At 37.2% G+C, this 17,300-nt stretch overlaps 1 protein-coding gene across 1 annotated transcript in view; it reads right to left on the bottom strand.

The window, feature by feature from the left end:
• lrfn2b (leucine rich repeat and fibronectin type III domain containing 2b) overlaps window positions 1-17,300 on the bottom strand; it is a 271,257-nt gene that overhangs the window by 13,249 nt on the left and 240,708 nt on the right. Inside the window, exons 5-7 of the mRNA XM_049485169.1 lie at window positions 10,695-11,605; window positions 9,448-9,758; window positions 7,068-7,242 (exon numbers count right to left, since the gene is read on the bottom strand). Of these exons, the coding sequence (XP_049341126.1) occupies window positions 7,068-7,242; window positions 9,448-9,758; window positions 10,695-11,584 (1,376 nt within the window). The 5' untranslated portion in view covers window positions 11,585-11,605. The remainder of the gene's footprint in view (window positions 1-7,067; window positions 7,243-9,447; window positions 9,759-10,694; window positions 11,606-17,300) is intronic.

Genomic DNA, 17,300 nt, shown 5'->3' with positions numbered 1-17,300 from the left:
TTTAGTTGTTAGTTGGTTTTATATGTTATTTTGGCCTATTTTATTGGCTCACCTTTAAAGTCATATTCCCTTATTTTTATAAATAAAATTATCTTGATTTTTAATTAATTATCAGTGTTAGTGTCTGGTGTTTGATATGGCAGAGGGTCTGAGGGGAGAGAGCCCCTTTCGTTTTCTGTTACAGTCTGACCGTAGTAGACCGTGTCGTAACAGCATTTTTTCGTGTTGTCATAAAAACAATAGTTTTACTCAGAAGGAAGTGTTGGATTACAATGCTATTTGGAAAGATGATTAAGGTTACCAGAAACAATAATGATATAGGCAATATTTGATGAGCTACACATTAAGGACATTCATTGTAATATTCTATATGGATGTAGTCCTGCATTGTACAGATGTCTGCCAATGGTGCTGGTACTAACAGCCCCAACCCTAAACCTTAAAATGCAACCACTCTTAAACCTCTCTTCATACTTCCCTTGCAATGGACTTACAACCAAGTTTCATTCTAGTCAGATAATTCAGATTCTTATTCTGATTCTTCTGAATCTTTGGACGAAGATTGTATGTCTATTTATCGTTGCTGTCCAATGAAAAAACATGTATCTCCAGAACAGCGACTTTACAAGAAAGAGATAAAACCTTCTTAATTTTAATTGAAGTCAGGTAAAAATAGATCATTTCAGGTAATTTTGAAGAATTTATGTTGGTTTATTCATATAAAATTTTTGACACAATATAACAGATATTACAGATATTTAGCCCCACTTATTCATGCTGAAGGTGTAATATGTGTTGCATGTCAGACTGCTTCCAAAATAAGGAACATTACAGAGTAGTAATCAGAATATAACAGATGTATCCCTACATTTACACAAAATTATTATGTTATTGTTAGTCATTTTAAACTATTCCAAGCAGAAACTCCCAGTAAATGACACACACTGCAGTTTACTGTCAGGTGTAGACAGAACATAAAAAATACTAAAATCAAACCGCTTGCTTTATCTAATAATATCTGTAAATCTGAATATCAGTACTATGTATTATATATAATATAATATAACTCATCTCTGAATAGCAGTGGGAGAATGCAGACAAATTCAGACACAGAGAAATCACACAGAGGAGGACACAGTGAGCTCCAACTCAGACTGAGCAGAAAAGTGCAGTCATCAAGTGATCCCCCAGATATGAATGGATAAATGATTTAAATGACATTAAGTAATTGGATTTTCTGTCTGCTCGGTCTCTCTCTCTCTCTCTCTCTCTCCTCATACATAGATTTACAACTCCACACCAGCTCCCTGTAAAACACTTTATATCCCATCAAAACCAGCAAGAGAGAGAAAGAGAGAGAGAGAGAGAGAGATTAAAGAGGGAGAGAGAGAGAGAGAAAGAGAGAGAGATTAAAGAGGGAGAGAGACAGAGAGATTAAAGAGGGAGAGACTGAAGACAGAACAGAGAGGAGAAAAAAACAGAGAGAACAATGAATAAGTGAAAGAACAAGAAATGAATAGAGAGAGAAAGAGAACAGAGAGAAAGAGAACAGAGAGAGAACAAAAGAGAGAGAGTGGCTGAAGACAGAACAGAGAGTGGAGGAAACCGAGAGAACAGTGAAAGAGAGAAAGACCAAAGAATGAACAGAGCGAGCCAGAACAGAAAGAGAACAGAAAGAGAGAAAAGGCAGAAAAGAGATACTAAATAATGAACAGAAACTAAATAGAAAGGTAAACTATATTGGAAATAAAAATATCTGTACAATACAGTGTAAAACATTACAGATACATGTTTATGTGTAAGACTATAAGACAGGGAGAACACAGACAAAGCAGAGAGAGAGAGACAGAGAGAGAGAGAGAGAGTTGTTCAGGTGGGTGTAAATGTAATCTATTCAGTATTTTAATGTGTGATGCTGCTGTTCCTCCATGTTAGAACAGTATGACACGGCAGATGACAGAATCTCAGCATGACTATTGACATGATTATTTATCTGAACTATGATGCTATGATATATGAGTATAATATAAGTGATAAACACATACTTTAAACTGACTGAGGCTAATAACGTATGCATAAGTACTGCTGCATATGCATGCCTATATTTGTAGATAACAGTGAGCTATTTTACACCCCACCAACAGTATAAATTCACGCCTTGCGCATGCGCCATTACAATAGTGTCAGAGTTTAGGAATATATCTCTACTGATGGGTGTGGTTGTCTGGAAATGAGATGTGTTTATGTAAATATCTGCTGTGTTTCTATTTTAGTGGTGGGAAATTCAGGTGCGCCACTGACTGATTACCAGGAGGAAACCTTATACCTAATGTTATTGTTAGTCATTTTAAACTTTTTTTAAGCAGAAATCCCAAATGACACACACTGCAGTTTATGACACACACTTCATGGCCCATAGTGTCAGATACCACCATTATAAAATGCAAAAAAGATTTAAATGTTCACCAGACACACACTCCTACACCTTTTAAAGCAGTCCTAACATAAAAAAACTATGTTGCAGATTAAAAAATAATGTCATGTTATATATGTTATAGGTGTTTCCATTCTGTTGAATTCAGTAAATAAATCAATTAATTAGTTTACATATTTACATTTAAAGCAACACAACTTTTCGCTGTAGACTGTATTAAGAAATCCCTTTGTAATAACCTGCAGAACAGGGTTAGGCATGAACAGTGTTGGGCACGTTAATTAGTTATAGTTACTAGTTACTTCTCCAAAAAAGTAACTTAGTTACTAACTGAGTTACTCCATCATAAAAATAACCAATTATCAGTAAAATTGCGTTACTTTTGTGTTACTCGCCCCCGCAAACCCCACCCCCCGGGCCCCACCTTCTCATAGCGTGTTCCATAAGCCAGATTAATAGCCTCCCTTGTGACTCACACACACAATGCACACACACACACACACTTGAGCCTTTGTCTGTATGCACAAAGTAAAAAAAGTTCATTGAGCGGCTAAAGTAACATGCAGTAACGGGGTGTCGGAAATGGTAACAGCGTTATAGTTACAGTAATAGTAATTAGTTAGATTACTCCTTACTGAAAAGAGTAACGACGTTACTAACATCATTTATTTCAACACCGTTATTCCCATCACTGGACATGAACAGGTGCGAATGCTAATTAACTAGTGTATATACAGTCAAGTTTCTTTGTTCTGCATTATCATGCATTTATGTACATAAAACTGTAAGTAGTTATAAGTTTGTCTGCAGCATTGTTTGCTACTGCGTCAAATCATCAAGGCTCTTCCGTGACTTTATTGTGAGGTCTGTAGTTTGGTGATGAAGAGACTCTAAACTCTGATGACACTCCAGGTTCTGTGGAGTTGATTTAGAATTTAGACTACTGCCACTCCTCCTGCCACCCTTAATTCACATCAACACAGTGGAGGAGCCAGTACTAAAACAAGTCTTTCTAATTCACGATCAAGGTAGAAATTAAGAATCATTTAAAATGGTATGATTAAAAACTTTAGAGTAAACACTGTTTTTACAGAATCTGTGAAAAGGAGGATGAAAAAGATGGAGTCTTTTTAGCAGATTTAAATGTAAAAATACTATTCAATATTTGACTGTACTGAATGATACAGCTAAAATGTCTGGATATTTAAATCAGACTAGTGGAAATGAGATCGAAATCGTTTGATCAAATTTGACACATGGATTCAGATTAATTCGATCCGAGAAATGGCTAATGGGACGAAATGCGTATGTTCTGCCTCCAGTAATTCTAACAGTTCTGTCAACATTAAAGTGTTGATGCTTTATCATGTTTTTTTTATGCAAAAACAAGGTTGCAAACTTCCAAACTTTTTTTTACAGAGCCTTGTGACATATTAGCGTTTTTATTTAGCAATGTAATCACAGCAGAGCTCCTGTCAAGGTCAGAAGGTAGATCAGTTTTTATTCATGTTAAAATATGGATTCAATCTCAAAACTACCTCTCACTCTCTTACACCTCTCTCTTCTCTGCATTTCTCTTTCTCTCTATCTTTTTCTTAAACACAGACACACACACCCACACAACGCCACCACACAAACTTTTGATAGTTTGATCTTTACTACAGAGCAAATCAGACTCCACTATCTGAACCTTCAAGAGTATTTTTCTTTGTTCCTTTTTTATATTTTGCATTGATGATATTGACTTCAACTTAAAGCAAAGAACGATCTATATTTCACAAAGAACAATCTGTATTCAAAGTTAAAATGATACAATAAGACAAACATTTAAATATAAACCTATTTTTACATTTAAAGAATGTATTTAACAATGACATAATTAATCGAAATGAATCCCAGCAAAGTGTGTGATTAATTTGTGTTTTTTTATCGATTGACAGCCCTAAATACTTCTAAAGGTTTTGAGCAGAGATTTAAAAGAAGGCACAGTCAAAAAGCAATAGACAGTTCAAAAGTTTGGGGACAGTGAAACTGAATAATCTTCCTCCCACAGTCGAATAATTAGTAAGAAGTTTAGAGTTAGAAGATCAAAAAGGGCTGAAGGGATGATATGGACAGATTAGATTATAAAGCTATGTAGGATCAAAACCATGGAGTTGCTTAAAGATATAGTGTCAACATTTCTGCCATCTAAGCATCACTAAACAAGCAGAAAGTTCAGACCCCAATCAATACTTTGCATTTTCCACTTTGTGGAAATGATATTTTCACCCAAATATCACTTTAACATCGGAAGTTATGATGTGTGATTCTCTTCTACACATTCTTCTACACATTGTAACACCAGCTGTGAAAAAGGAAGGGTGGTTATTAGACAGAGAGTAGGAGTGACAGATTGAAAGAGAGAGAGAGAGAGAGAGAATTAGGAAGAGGAATACAGAAATAGTGAGATAGGCAGTTCAGCGTCTCAGTGAAGGCAAGTGAAGACGTCAGATGAAGAAGGGAATCAGTGGAGGGGAACGTCTTCTTCGTCTGCTTATCCATTCAGTGGACACAGTGAAGGATGATGGATGGATCCCAGAAGTCTTAGTGTTTGCTCTCAAAGAAAACAGCCTATGAGTCCTAAGACAAATTCTACATTATCTTCCTGTGCTATTGGAGGGTGAATTTATTCACTCCATCCTCGCTGTGACCGTCAGCTTCAGCTGAGGAAAAAAATGCCAGCTTCTAAACCATCAAATCATCTGCACTTATCAAAACCAGCAGCACTTTCGCACTTCAACTCTGTTGTGCTGGAAACGTACAACCTGGTGTCAGGCAGTTTTTATCTAAGCATAAACTTCAGTTGAACTGCAAGAAATGGTTTGTTTAATGTAATCAAAGATTACTTTGAGAGAGATACTGCAATATTAATAATGACATTATTTATCTGTGATTTATCTGAGAAAAACAAGTCCAACTCTAAAGCAGAGCATGTCTCATTGTTTACAGTTTTCCATTCCATTTTTCAATACTATCTGAATTTGCCAGTTCCTCCTTTTCTTAAATATAAATTATTTTTTTTCCCCATTTTCCCCCAATTTAGCTAGGCCAACTATCCCAATCATTCAGCTTGATATCCCCTATTACTAGTGATGCCACAACACAAGGAGAGTGAAGACTAGCACACGCCTCCTTCAACACATGTGAAGTCTTTTCTAACATTGCTGAGTATCATCACAGCGCACTCGGAGGAAAGCGCAGCGACTCAATTCCAAAACATCAAATGCCTTGTGTTGATTGACATCTCCCTAGGTGTGATGTGAGAGTTGAGTGTGATGTGAGAGTTGATGTTAGAGTTGAGTGCCATTGACACACCCGAAGAGATCTAGGCCAATTGTGCTCTCTCAGGGCTCCTGCAGCTGATGGCCAGCTGCATGACTGCGATTCACACCAGCGATCTCCTGATCATAGTGGCAGCTCTTTAGACCACTGAACTACTCTGCGCCCAGTTCTGCCTGTTCTTTGCACTGCTTTATTAAACTGGACCAATAGAAATGCACCAAGATTACTTGAAACAAAATCTTTTTACACTGACGTCAACTGAAAGTTAAAAATAATTATTTCTTCTTATATGAAGTTGCTGTTTTGGACGTATGAGTTTATATAGACATACTAACAAATGAACATTTCCCAGAGTTACTGACTATATATAAAATATAGTCAGTAACTAGTCCTAATCCCTGTCTGGGAAACTATGCAATAGTGTCTTCAGGTGATAAATGTAAATATTCTGTATGAAAAACTTCATATCAGAATATTAGACACATATTTTTGATTACATGTGTTCTTGATCATCAAACCTGTAGTACTTCAAAGCGACTGCTCTGCACCATCTCTGAAAATTATTCAATTATCATTAATTATTATCTGGTTTGTTAAAGAGTGTAATTTCACTTTTACTGAACCCCAGATTTTCAAACTGTGCTAATTTTCAATAGAGCATGCTTTTAAATCATTAGAATTAATCAGGGTTTGTTCATTTTATTTTGATCCTTTCTTTTTTTAAACTGATAAAATGAGTCTAGCTGTGAAATCCCACCACTTAACCATGAGAACCACGTTCCTTCCTGTTCACTCAGGTCTCACAGTGTTTTTTACACTTACAATAATATGCAAATGCTGCTCAGTGTCATCAGATTCCTGCTAAATTTAGCATTTTCACTGTTTTGCATTAGTCAGAGGAAGAAGTGAAAAAAATCATAATATATGTAATATCTTCCCTTTGAGATTATTAATATTTCTAATTATAAGTCATGTTATGTAGATAACCTGAGGCAGAGTTTTGCTTGTTTTAAGATAAACATTCGATAACAAGCAGTGGTTTAAAATACCTCATAAAATCTGCCTCTTAAAATAAATAAAAACACATAAAACTGCCATTAAGAAATGATTATATTCTGACAATAACCTCATAGTGAGAAAAATCACATATTAATATTAAAGAAGATTTCACTCCCCATGATACTGGTTTTCACAGTGCTGAAGGGTTTGGTTCCTCACATAATTCCACATTAATGTTTGAATTGTTTAGAAGTTTTTGGCTTGTAAATTGTGCTACTGTGCAGAATAAACAAATAAAATATCTTCATACCTGTAGATCAGCACTTCATCATCAGAGCAGTTGTACTGGAGTTGGAACATCTTCACTTTGGGAGCCGTTTTGCTGACAGACCACCGGACGAGGGCAGAGACTGCAGTTACTTCAGAAGCAGTCACTGCCTTATCTGGCTGGTTCTTCGCTGCAGTCTTGCTAGTCTTTGAAGTGCCTGTAGTAACAACAAACACCATAGTAATAATAGTAATAATAATTATTGTCTGTAGAGGCAATGATTAAAAATATAAACCAATCACTTCCTGGCAAGACTGTGTTTTCAGACTCTGAAACCAGAGTGTGTCAAAATAGATTCTCCACACTGTTTCACACATCCTCTACTAGCCTAAACTGCTGACAGATTAATGGATTCATGCTTTTGGCATCAAATCCTGATCCTACCATCTGTGGTTCTCAGCAGAATTTTAAGAATCAAGAATTATCAGACAGGGCTAAATTTTTCTTGTCTTTATCTGTTAAGTTTTGGTAATCTAGTGTCCACTGCAGCCTCAGCCTTCTGTTCTTGGCTGACAGAAGTGGAATCTGTTGTGGTCTTCTGCTGTTGAAGCCCATCCTCCACAAGGTTCAATATATTGTGCATTCTGAGATGCTGTTCTGCTCACTAAAGTTGTAAAGAGAGATTATCTGAGTTACTGTAGCCTTTCTGTCAGCTCCATTCAGTCTGGTTATTTTCTATTGGCTTTTTTGTTTAATGAGGGGTTTGCATTTGCAGAGCTGCCACTCATTGTATTTTTTTTCTTTAATACTAAACTGATACACTTGTATCAACTCTAGAGACTATTGTTCTGAAAATCCAAAATGAGCATCAGTTCTAGAAATACTCAAACCAGCCTGTCAATCACAAACAGTTATGCTACTACATTGTAAAAAACTAAATTTAAATTGTTTTAATGAGATGATTAAGTCAGCTGTACAAAAAATAAAATATTGAATTGCACTAAAACTACAACAAACTAATTGTCTCAACTCACTTTATTAAGCGTCATGTTTTAAAGTTGGTCTGACTAAATAACCTAAATTAGTAAAGACTTTATTCAGGGCTAGGCCTCCGGCCACCAGAGGGGGCAACAGGTAGCTTCCGCTGATAATTATGCCTGACCAGCAAAACCAGTAGCTTGCTATTAAAAGAGGGAGGAACACAGTCTAGCAGTTGCTGTGTGTTTGTGTTTGAGTGTGAAGGAGAAGCCAAGTAGTGGCTGCTATTCTTTCTGTTTTTGAGCTCTTGAATCTCTGGAACATCTTTCCTTTATTTCTCTTTTTTTTCTGTTCTCTCAACAAAGAAAAAGAGAGAGAGAGGAAAAAATGTTTAAGTTACAAAACAGGTTAGACTTAACTGTGAAGGAAAGACTGTGCCTTTCTCTTCTTTTCTGTTTCCTCGTTTTCAGTATTTTAGTTTTCATCTTTTTTTTTTTTTTTTTTTACTTTTTTGTTAGAGGAGACATTTTGTTTTGTTTGATTTTTTCCTTTCTCCTGGGAAAGCCAGCTTCCTCCTGGCATCCTTTGTTCTGTTTTACTGCAGAAATCCCCACATTAGGCTCTTTTAAGCCTGTCCCCACAATTTCTAACCACACCTGCTTTGCTAGACAAGTGGTAGAGCCCTCAGTTTATATTATAGTTCAACTCAATCTGCTCTCAGTCTTGTCTACTTTGCTCTTGTGTCTAAATAACTACTTTTACTAAGTAGCTAACCCAGTTAGGAGGCTGTGCTGTGAACCAAAAAACCGGGGTTCAATTCCGTCTCTTACAATAAGAGCAAGTTACCATGTTTTGTGCTGCTGAGTGTGTTTATATGCTGTCTTGGTGCAGGTGGTCACTCCTGCATTACCACAAGCTTATATGGCTGGTGTTTAAGCAGAAATAATAATAATTTAAGTTAAGGAAGTGCACAATTAAGCTTGCTTTGAAGATTCCCAGTTACTAACTTAAATTGACACACAATATATTCTTTGGCTACGTTTTACGTTTTTTTTTCTACTTTTTCCTGTTAAAAGCTTACCCTAAGTTGTCAGTTTAACTTAAAATACATTAAAAAACTTAAATTATGCCACTAAAAAGTTTCTTAACAATCTTAACAATTGTGTTAACAATCTTAACACAATGTAATATATTGCACAACTTTTGTTTGAAATTACTGGAAAACTAAAAATAATTTAAACAAAAGTTTTTTTTTAGTTGGCTCAACAGTTGTTGGTTTTATTTAGAACTAAGAAGTTGGAGTTTTCTAAACTTTTTAATTTTTACATCACTAAGATAACATTTGTTTCTTCGTCTGTTTGATATGAAGATTAGCTGAAGCTGCTGAACAATATCTGCATGATTTTATGTAGTGCTTTAGATGAACAGGTATAAATAAACAAACCTGTGATGTCAGAGAGGCGGGACTTGGGCTGAGAGGACTGTCCTGTGCTGTTGCTTATGTGGGGTAGCTGGATGATTGACAGCTCAACCGAAGCTGTGGACTCTCCAGCTACGTTGGCAGCGATGCAGGTAAAGACTCCATTCTCTTTTGAGGTGGTGATGGTGATCTCCAGAGTGCCGTTTCGGTGCACGACTGTCCTGGAGGAGTTACCAAGCAACCGGTCGTCAGGGGCAACCCAGTGGATGGTGGGAGCTGGGTCTCCGATTGCTTCACACCTGAGGCTGGCTGTCTGACCCTCCAGGACCAGCAATCTATGTGCAGGGATTTCACAGCTTAGTAATTATGTACTTTATAAGGTATTCAAATAATTAAATCATGGATTACACAATTTTGTAGTATTTATTATAGGCATTTTACAGGTCAGCTGATATTGCGTTTTACCATAAACCAAACAGACACTTCAGTGAAAACTTTGCTTTTGCTTCAGTGTGATACATGGCTTTTTTTTTCTAATTGGACTATGTGAGGCAGTTTGAAGGCATTTCATTTTTTGATATTAATATTAGTTAAACACAACTGAATTTCTTCCAGTGTTCAGTTCCCTCAGTGTTTCCCAGAGTTTTGCTTATATTAGATTTGTATTAGTTAATGACAATACCAATAATTCCAGATACATATGCTCATACATGCACGTTTATAATATGTGGGACTAAATCAGCATTACAGAGAAATAGATCATACATTTCTGGAGCATTACAAAACAACCTATGCCATACATTAACCTTTTTAATACCATACCATACCATACCATTTTAATACACATGGATGTAAAAAAAAAAATCTAATTAATTTTGGAGCATTTCTATTGGTCTAATCAACAGAAAATCCTGCATAATGTAAAGGACTGCTGCCTGATTCCTATTAAGTAGGCCTGTCACAATAAATACAATACTGAATTATCATACAATTAATGGACATGACCTCAATAATATTTGATAACGTTGATTTAATCTATTGTGTTTATTTATTTTATTAAACTAAAAAAGTAAAGCAAAGGAACTGTAAACTAATGTTCCAAAATTACAATAATAGAACTGCTTTTACATGGTTTCTTAACAACTAATGGTCCATGGATTGATACTGGTATGGTAAAAAGTGATCTGTTATCAGATATGAAAGCATAAAAATAGTCAGAATCAGAATGTGTAAAAAAAAAACCCAGAAACTGTTTAAATCCTCAGTGTTACCTGTGTGTGTGCTGCGTGATGAGCGGCTGCTCACACATGAACTCATCTTCTCTAACATTCCAGAAATAGCGCCCCTTCAGGCCGGGCGGAGATGCGCAGGTCTCCAGATCATCGTCTCGCTCCAGCCGGCGGAACCAGAGCAGCTCGCAGTTGCAGTGCAGCGGGTTTCCACCTACACTGAGAGAAAGCTGAGGGGCGAAGGGCGTGGTCATCAGGGAGGAATCCTGAGCCCGAGCAAAGATGGGGTCAGGAGGAAGCTTCTGGAGGCGGTTGGAGGTCAGGTCCAGTCGGGCCAGACGTTCCAAGTCCACGAAGGTCCCCTCTGGGATGTAATCCAGCAGGTTGTGATCTAGACTCAGCTGGTGCAGGTTGACCATCTGCCTGACCGAGTCCCAGGGTAAAGCCTGCAGGTTGTTGTAGGACAGGTCCAGGTCCTCCAGCGCCGCCACCAGATCCTCAAAGGCGCGCTCGTTGATTCGGCCGAGCTGGTTATTGTTTAAAATGAGGTGCTGCAAGTTCACTAAGCCTCGCAGGTCGTCCGCACCCAGCTCCACTAGCCGGTTGTTGTCCATGTGCAGCGAGCGAAGGGTCTCCAGGTCCCCGAAAGAAAAAGGCTGGATGTAGCTGATGGTGTTTCGGGAGAGCGTCAGGTCCACCAGATCTGACATGTTGGCAAAGTCCTGCTGCGTGATGCGGAGGATGAAGTTCCCGCCCAGCCGCAGCTCCACCGTGCGACGGTCGATGTCGGGGGGAACGAACAGAAGGCCTTTAGCTGGACACAGCGTGCCCAGAGACTCGGATAAGTTCTGGCACATGCAGTATTTGGGGCATGTGTGAGCCACCGTCACAGCCATACCCAGGACCAGCAGCCCGCAGAGCACACGGTCCATGGTAGATTCACATAAAGGGACCTGTGGGAGACAGACATGGGTATAATTATAAAAGGGTTGAGAAATACAGAATAACTTAATTTTACCGTAAATTAAATCAAGGGTTCTTGACCCGTTTCACCTCAAGACCCATCTGTTTAGTACAAATCATAATGGCCCACATTTAAAAAACTCTTTTATTTCTCATGTGTTGACACTGAAAACACAGGAATTAAGGTCAGAAAAACACATTTTCAGCTTGTTTTGCCTTGATTTCTTTGTTTCGGCACTGCAACTGTGTATTTTCAAACTGACGAAGGTCACTGTTTCTTTCACATTATGCTCAAAACACACTCGTGAATAATTAAAATAATAAGTACAGCGTGTTTAGAGCCGAGCAAGATTTACTTTTCTCGTCATTAAGATAGCAAAGACACACTGACATACTACATCAAGCTGCGTGGTGCACGGTTGACGGCTCACATATACATCTCTAAAATAGGGCCCTATATGTTTAGCATATAGCCTGTTTAATGCCTTGTAAGTAGTAATGATCCCCCTGATAGACTGAGTAAAGTATAATCTGACAAAATTAATTTTCATGGTTTTGCATTATCATTTCTCATATCCCTGCTGCAAAAATACAGGACAATGTGTACATTAAATATGCATATTTATAAATGAACACAATAGAGAGAGACGTGACAAAGAACGAGACAATATTAAACTGGAAGATTTACATTCTGTGAGGCAATGAGGTATAGGGTTTGAGAGAGAGAAACAGAGACAGAAACAGAGAGAGAGAAATAAATGATTCTACAGCTGCTCCTCATACTTATTTCTGATATAGATCAATAATTAGTAAGAAAAAAATAGCTTTATTTTAAAGCTCGTTTCTATAACAGATATTGGGTTATAAATTTTGTCATGAATTTGCTCTGCAAGTGTGTGTTTGAGTGTCTTTCTCTCTCTCTGGCTGTTTCTGATAGCCAATGATCCAGTTCCACTTTGATTCAGCTCAACAACCTGTGACCAGTCCTATGAGGATTACGCTGATGTTTGATCTCTGGTATGTTTGTTACTGTATATGTGTGTGTGTGTGTGTGTGTGAGACAGCTACAAAGAGTAGAGTGCTGGGAACATGGTGTGAACTAAAACATGAAAGCTCACAGCAGGTGTGATATACCCAGAAACACAACAAAGAGGCTAAATAATATCATTTAGTATCTCTGAACTACCTTCAGATCTTCAGTTTTAGATGTCAGTGCTGGAACTGTTATGCTTAGGCTACACCTACAAACACATTCAGACTAAAAAAAGGAATATCATTTGTTTGTTTTGGCTTGGGCTTGCTCACAGCAATTATTAGTAAAGACCATGTGATGTAAATTTCAAATTTAAGTTTTTCAACTTTTACTCCATGGGCTCCTCTAAGTAGCTGTTAAGTATGCTAAATTAACCCTCCTGTTATGTAATGGGTCAAATTGACCTGTTTTAAAGTTTGAACATTGTTAAAAGTATTTTTTTTTTCATAATGAAACTTCTTCTGCTTATCTTAATTAGTGTAATCAAAATATAATATGGAAATGATTTTATATGTTGGTCTTTTAAAATTAATTAAGTAGAGAAACATTAAAAAAGTTTGAACATGTATTATTTTTTATTATGAAATTGAGTGAATTATCCTAATTGAACCATTATCTGTTAGAGGTAAGAAACACAATTGCAGTAAATATTGATAGAATAATTAGTAATGGAGTTAGTATTTAAATATTCACACTGCTTCTTATGATTTTTTTGAACATCTTTTGGATAATTAAACATGCACCTGCTCAAATTAACCCTGGAACACCATTGCTGATCCTGACAAATGAACATAACAGGAGGGTTAAAAGACCACAATATGTTATATCATCTGAAATAACTCAGAAAATTATCAGAGTGTGTCATTAGATAATATAAAAAAACTCATAGTCTAAACACTGGCATCTCTTGCAGCAGTGCTTCAGTCAGTGTGTTCTTATTTATTGTAGTCCATGACGGGGCAGAAATGTATTCGTTTTTTAATCTCTTCTTCCGTTCACTGCCCAGTCCTGCTTCCACATTTTGTGTTGCCAGATATAGAACACAATAGCAGACGAAAAACAGAGTGCTGCAGACTAAACATACTTCTAAAAAGTTCCACGATCAGAGTAAACCATGAGTTAATATCTGCAACGCATGTGATGGATAAAGAGTCTTGTAGAGCCCAGAAGAACTACAAGACAGATGCAAAGCTGGCTTATAATCTCTTGCACAGGTAAGTATTGAGCTTCATCTAAGGTGAGCTCATAGGTTGCTATCTCACACGGTGTCAATTGAACTGCATCACTAACCTATTTAAAAACAAATTAGATCAATTAAATTGCCCGAAAAAGGCTCTATGTGCCTCAAATATTCAAAAAGCCACTTTAACACACACACACACATTACGTGCCTGAAAATAAAGGCATAGATAACAGTTTTACTGATGCGCACTTGCAGGAACCTCTAACTACTTTCCTGGCTCATATCAAACCGCATGCTTCTATACTGGACTGCCTAGACTTCTTTAAACTGAGGCCTCTGGAGCCTTTCTTAAAAGAAAGTATAGAGTATTTGATTTGAATTATTCATATAAATCTCAGAGTTTCTGCTGTTTGACCAAACACTTAATAACTGACCCTCAGGTCAGTCAGTAAACAACTGTTTAAACAAATCTACTGTGTCTGTGTAAATCTAAAGTCTCTATAAAACTTTGTATTCACTGACATTATTTGCTATTTGAAATTTTAGCTTCTTAAAATCAGCATTTTCTTAAAGTTTTATAGAGTGTTTGAGAGAATACTCTCTGGGTCTACAGAGATAAGGAGGAGGAGTGAGTGAACTCTCCTCCTGGAGGAAATTTAAAAGGACAAGCGTGATCATCATCTGTGGCTGTTCTTTCCACACAGCCGGGAAACCGCTGAGACGGAACATAAAGTGGCCCTTCTCCTGGGTCATCTCGCTACTGCTGGACTGAGACGCATCATTAATCTCCTTTCATTCTTACTGTGACACTCAGACACACACACACACACACACACACACAGTTTTCAAAATAATATGTTTTAATATAAAACAGAAGTGTTTTTTAGATAAACAGTATAGCATCCTTAGATTGTCAAAGGTGAAGAAATAGATAGGTATGTGTGTTTATGAGTGATACAGGTATATATGGGTATGTGTTTAAATGTTTAAATGGCCATGGTTTAGATGGTATGTAGGTGGTGTAGGTAATAAATGGGTATGGGAAAGTTGATATATACATATATACATATATATGGTTATGGGTATATATGGACATGGTTTGGATGGGTATGGATGGTATGACTAAAGATGGTTATGGGTATATTAGTGTAGGTATAAATGAGCAATTGTATGGATATGTATAGTCATGGATATATATATATATATATATATATATATATATATATATATATATATATATATATATATATATATATATATATATGGACATGGTATAAATGGATATGGGAATATTTTATATTCGCAATATTTTATATTCGTATATATTTGGATGTCACACAGGCCAAACCAAGGACAGACACTCAAATATATAATTTATTATAAAACAAAAACAAGGCTTACAGGGGTAGTCATAGCAAGGCAGCAATAGTTAACAACATACCAGAGTGAGAAGAGCAAAATGGGGACATACACAGGTAATCCAGCAGGTAAAAAGTGCAAGGCAAAAGAAGAGTCAAAAATACAAAAATAGGTCGGCAATGGAAAACAAAATGATTGAAAGGGCAAAGCAAGAGAGTTGTCAAAAAATGCAAAATGTGTCAGTAACAAAGAAAAACAACAAAAGAAACATGTTGTAGAAGAGCTAGCAAATTAGATTTTATACTCAACAAAGAGCTAAGGAAACAGAGGGGTATTTATACTAAACAGGCCAGGTGTGAGCAATCAGAAGCTAGGAGAGCTGTAGCGTTACTGATCAGCAGAGTCAGGAAGGTCTGGTGTGAGTGCATGCTGGGAATTGTAGTCTTTGTTGTGTGAATCACACAAAGACAAAGTCCAGAGCAGGCAGACTGACAGGCGGACTGACAGTGGACATGGTATGGATGGATATGGGTATGAATGGTATGGTTGTAGATGGGGATGGGTATGAAAGGTGTAGGTATAAATGGTTATGGATAATGGGTACTGCCTTAAAGTGGCAGTCTGTGTTATTTTGTTTCTAAACTAAAAACAGAAGCATTTCTGAGAGGAAATGCGATACAAAATGCTTTTTGTGGAAGTACTTCTGGCCACGTCACGCATCTTTACGTACTTACGTGACATGTGCAGCCTCTAAAAGAGGATCCGGCTCAGTTTTACTGTGAGCACACTCTTGCTGCTTATCAATTCTTTGGCTTGTTTTCATGGCTACAAATGCACAGCGGCTGGTGGAGCAATGGAGACATCAGAAGGGCTCATTCACGCAGAGTAAAATCAAAGTGTGTAGTTGAAGTGAAGTGTCTGACTGAGCGCTCTCTCTCTCTGACTGAACATAACATGGAATCAGATTCATCCACTCTGAAAAGAAACGAGAGAGGACCCTAAATCCCCCAAATCCCAAAACTTACGGACATCAGCTTTAAATACGGATCTGTGTACATGAGTATGGTTATGAATGGTATGGATATAGTTAAGTATGGGTATAGATATGGATGTGTTTATTTGAGTGGGTTTGAGTATACTAGATAGTATGTGCATGCACAGTATGGGTATACAGTAGATAGGTATGTGCATGAATGGTGGAATCTATGTGAGATAATGATATAGTGGGTAATTAATCTGTATTCTAAATATGCAAACAGTACAACTGCATTCTGCACACTCTATGTACTGCTTAAAGATGCCTCAATTTAGCATTCTGAATATGTATTTCCAGTACTTATATTCCATTACATTCCATCTCTGGGGTTTAGTGTGGGTTGTTTAGCAGATTGTTGGTGTCTAAAGTGTAATTAAATCAGTCTTGATGTTCTGTGTGGGTGTAGACAATGGTTTCACTGCTGCTTCGTAGAGAGCAGGGCTGACAGAAACCCATTTCTGATCCATGGTATCCTCTGAGTTTAGTGAAGGTTCAATCTACCTTAGCCTGTCATCCAGAGAGCGATAGAACTCATTTCTTTCCTCAGCTTTTCTTAGATAAATGCAGTTTATCTGCTTCTTACTGGACTTTTGGAGCTGCATTGAGGAGCAAATAGCTATATAAAGTTCTGCCACAACTCTGCCACTCTGACTAAAATGTAGGTAATAAAAAGGCAGCATTGAAAGCAAGGGTACATCCTTGAAGTTTAGTATGTATTCTTCTGTTGGAAAAGTCTGTTGTAGTGCTGCAGATTAGTTTCCAAAAAGCATGTTTAAAAAAAAAAAAAAAAAAAAAAAACAATATAGCCACCATTTTCCAATATGGCCATCTATGTATTTGTTTTCTCTGAGTGTTTGTAGATGGTTCATTTTAGACACATTCCACATTTAGGTGTTTAAATATACGTTTCTGAGTATGGAAATTTAATATCCGAATGTCTGTATTACAACTAAAACTAATCATCACATTTTAGGCACACAGCTGTGTGCATCTAAGGCCAATGTGGTACAATTTGCACCTTCCATGGCATTCTGTCTTGCGCCTGCATTTTGTTAACTGTTCACAGCTCTGGGC

This window comes from Astyanax mexicanus, chromosome 1, assembly GCF_023375975.1.
Source record: "Astyanax mexicanus isolate ESR-SI-001 chromosome 1, AstMex3_surface, whole genome shotgun sequence".
In the NCBI taxonomy this organism is placed as follows: domain Eukaryota; kingdom Metazoa; phylum Chordata; class Actinopteri; order Characiformes; family Acestrorhamphidae; genus Astyanax; species Astyanax mexicanus.
This window is presented reverse-complemented; position numbering and strand designations above follow the sequence as displayed.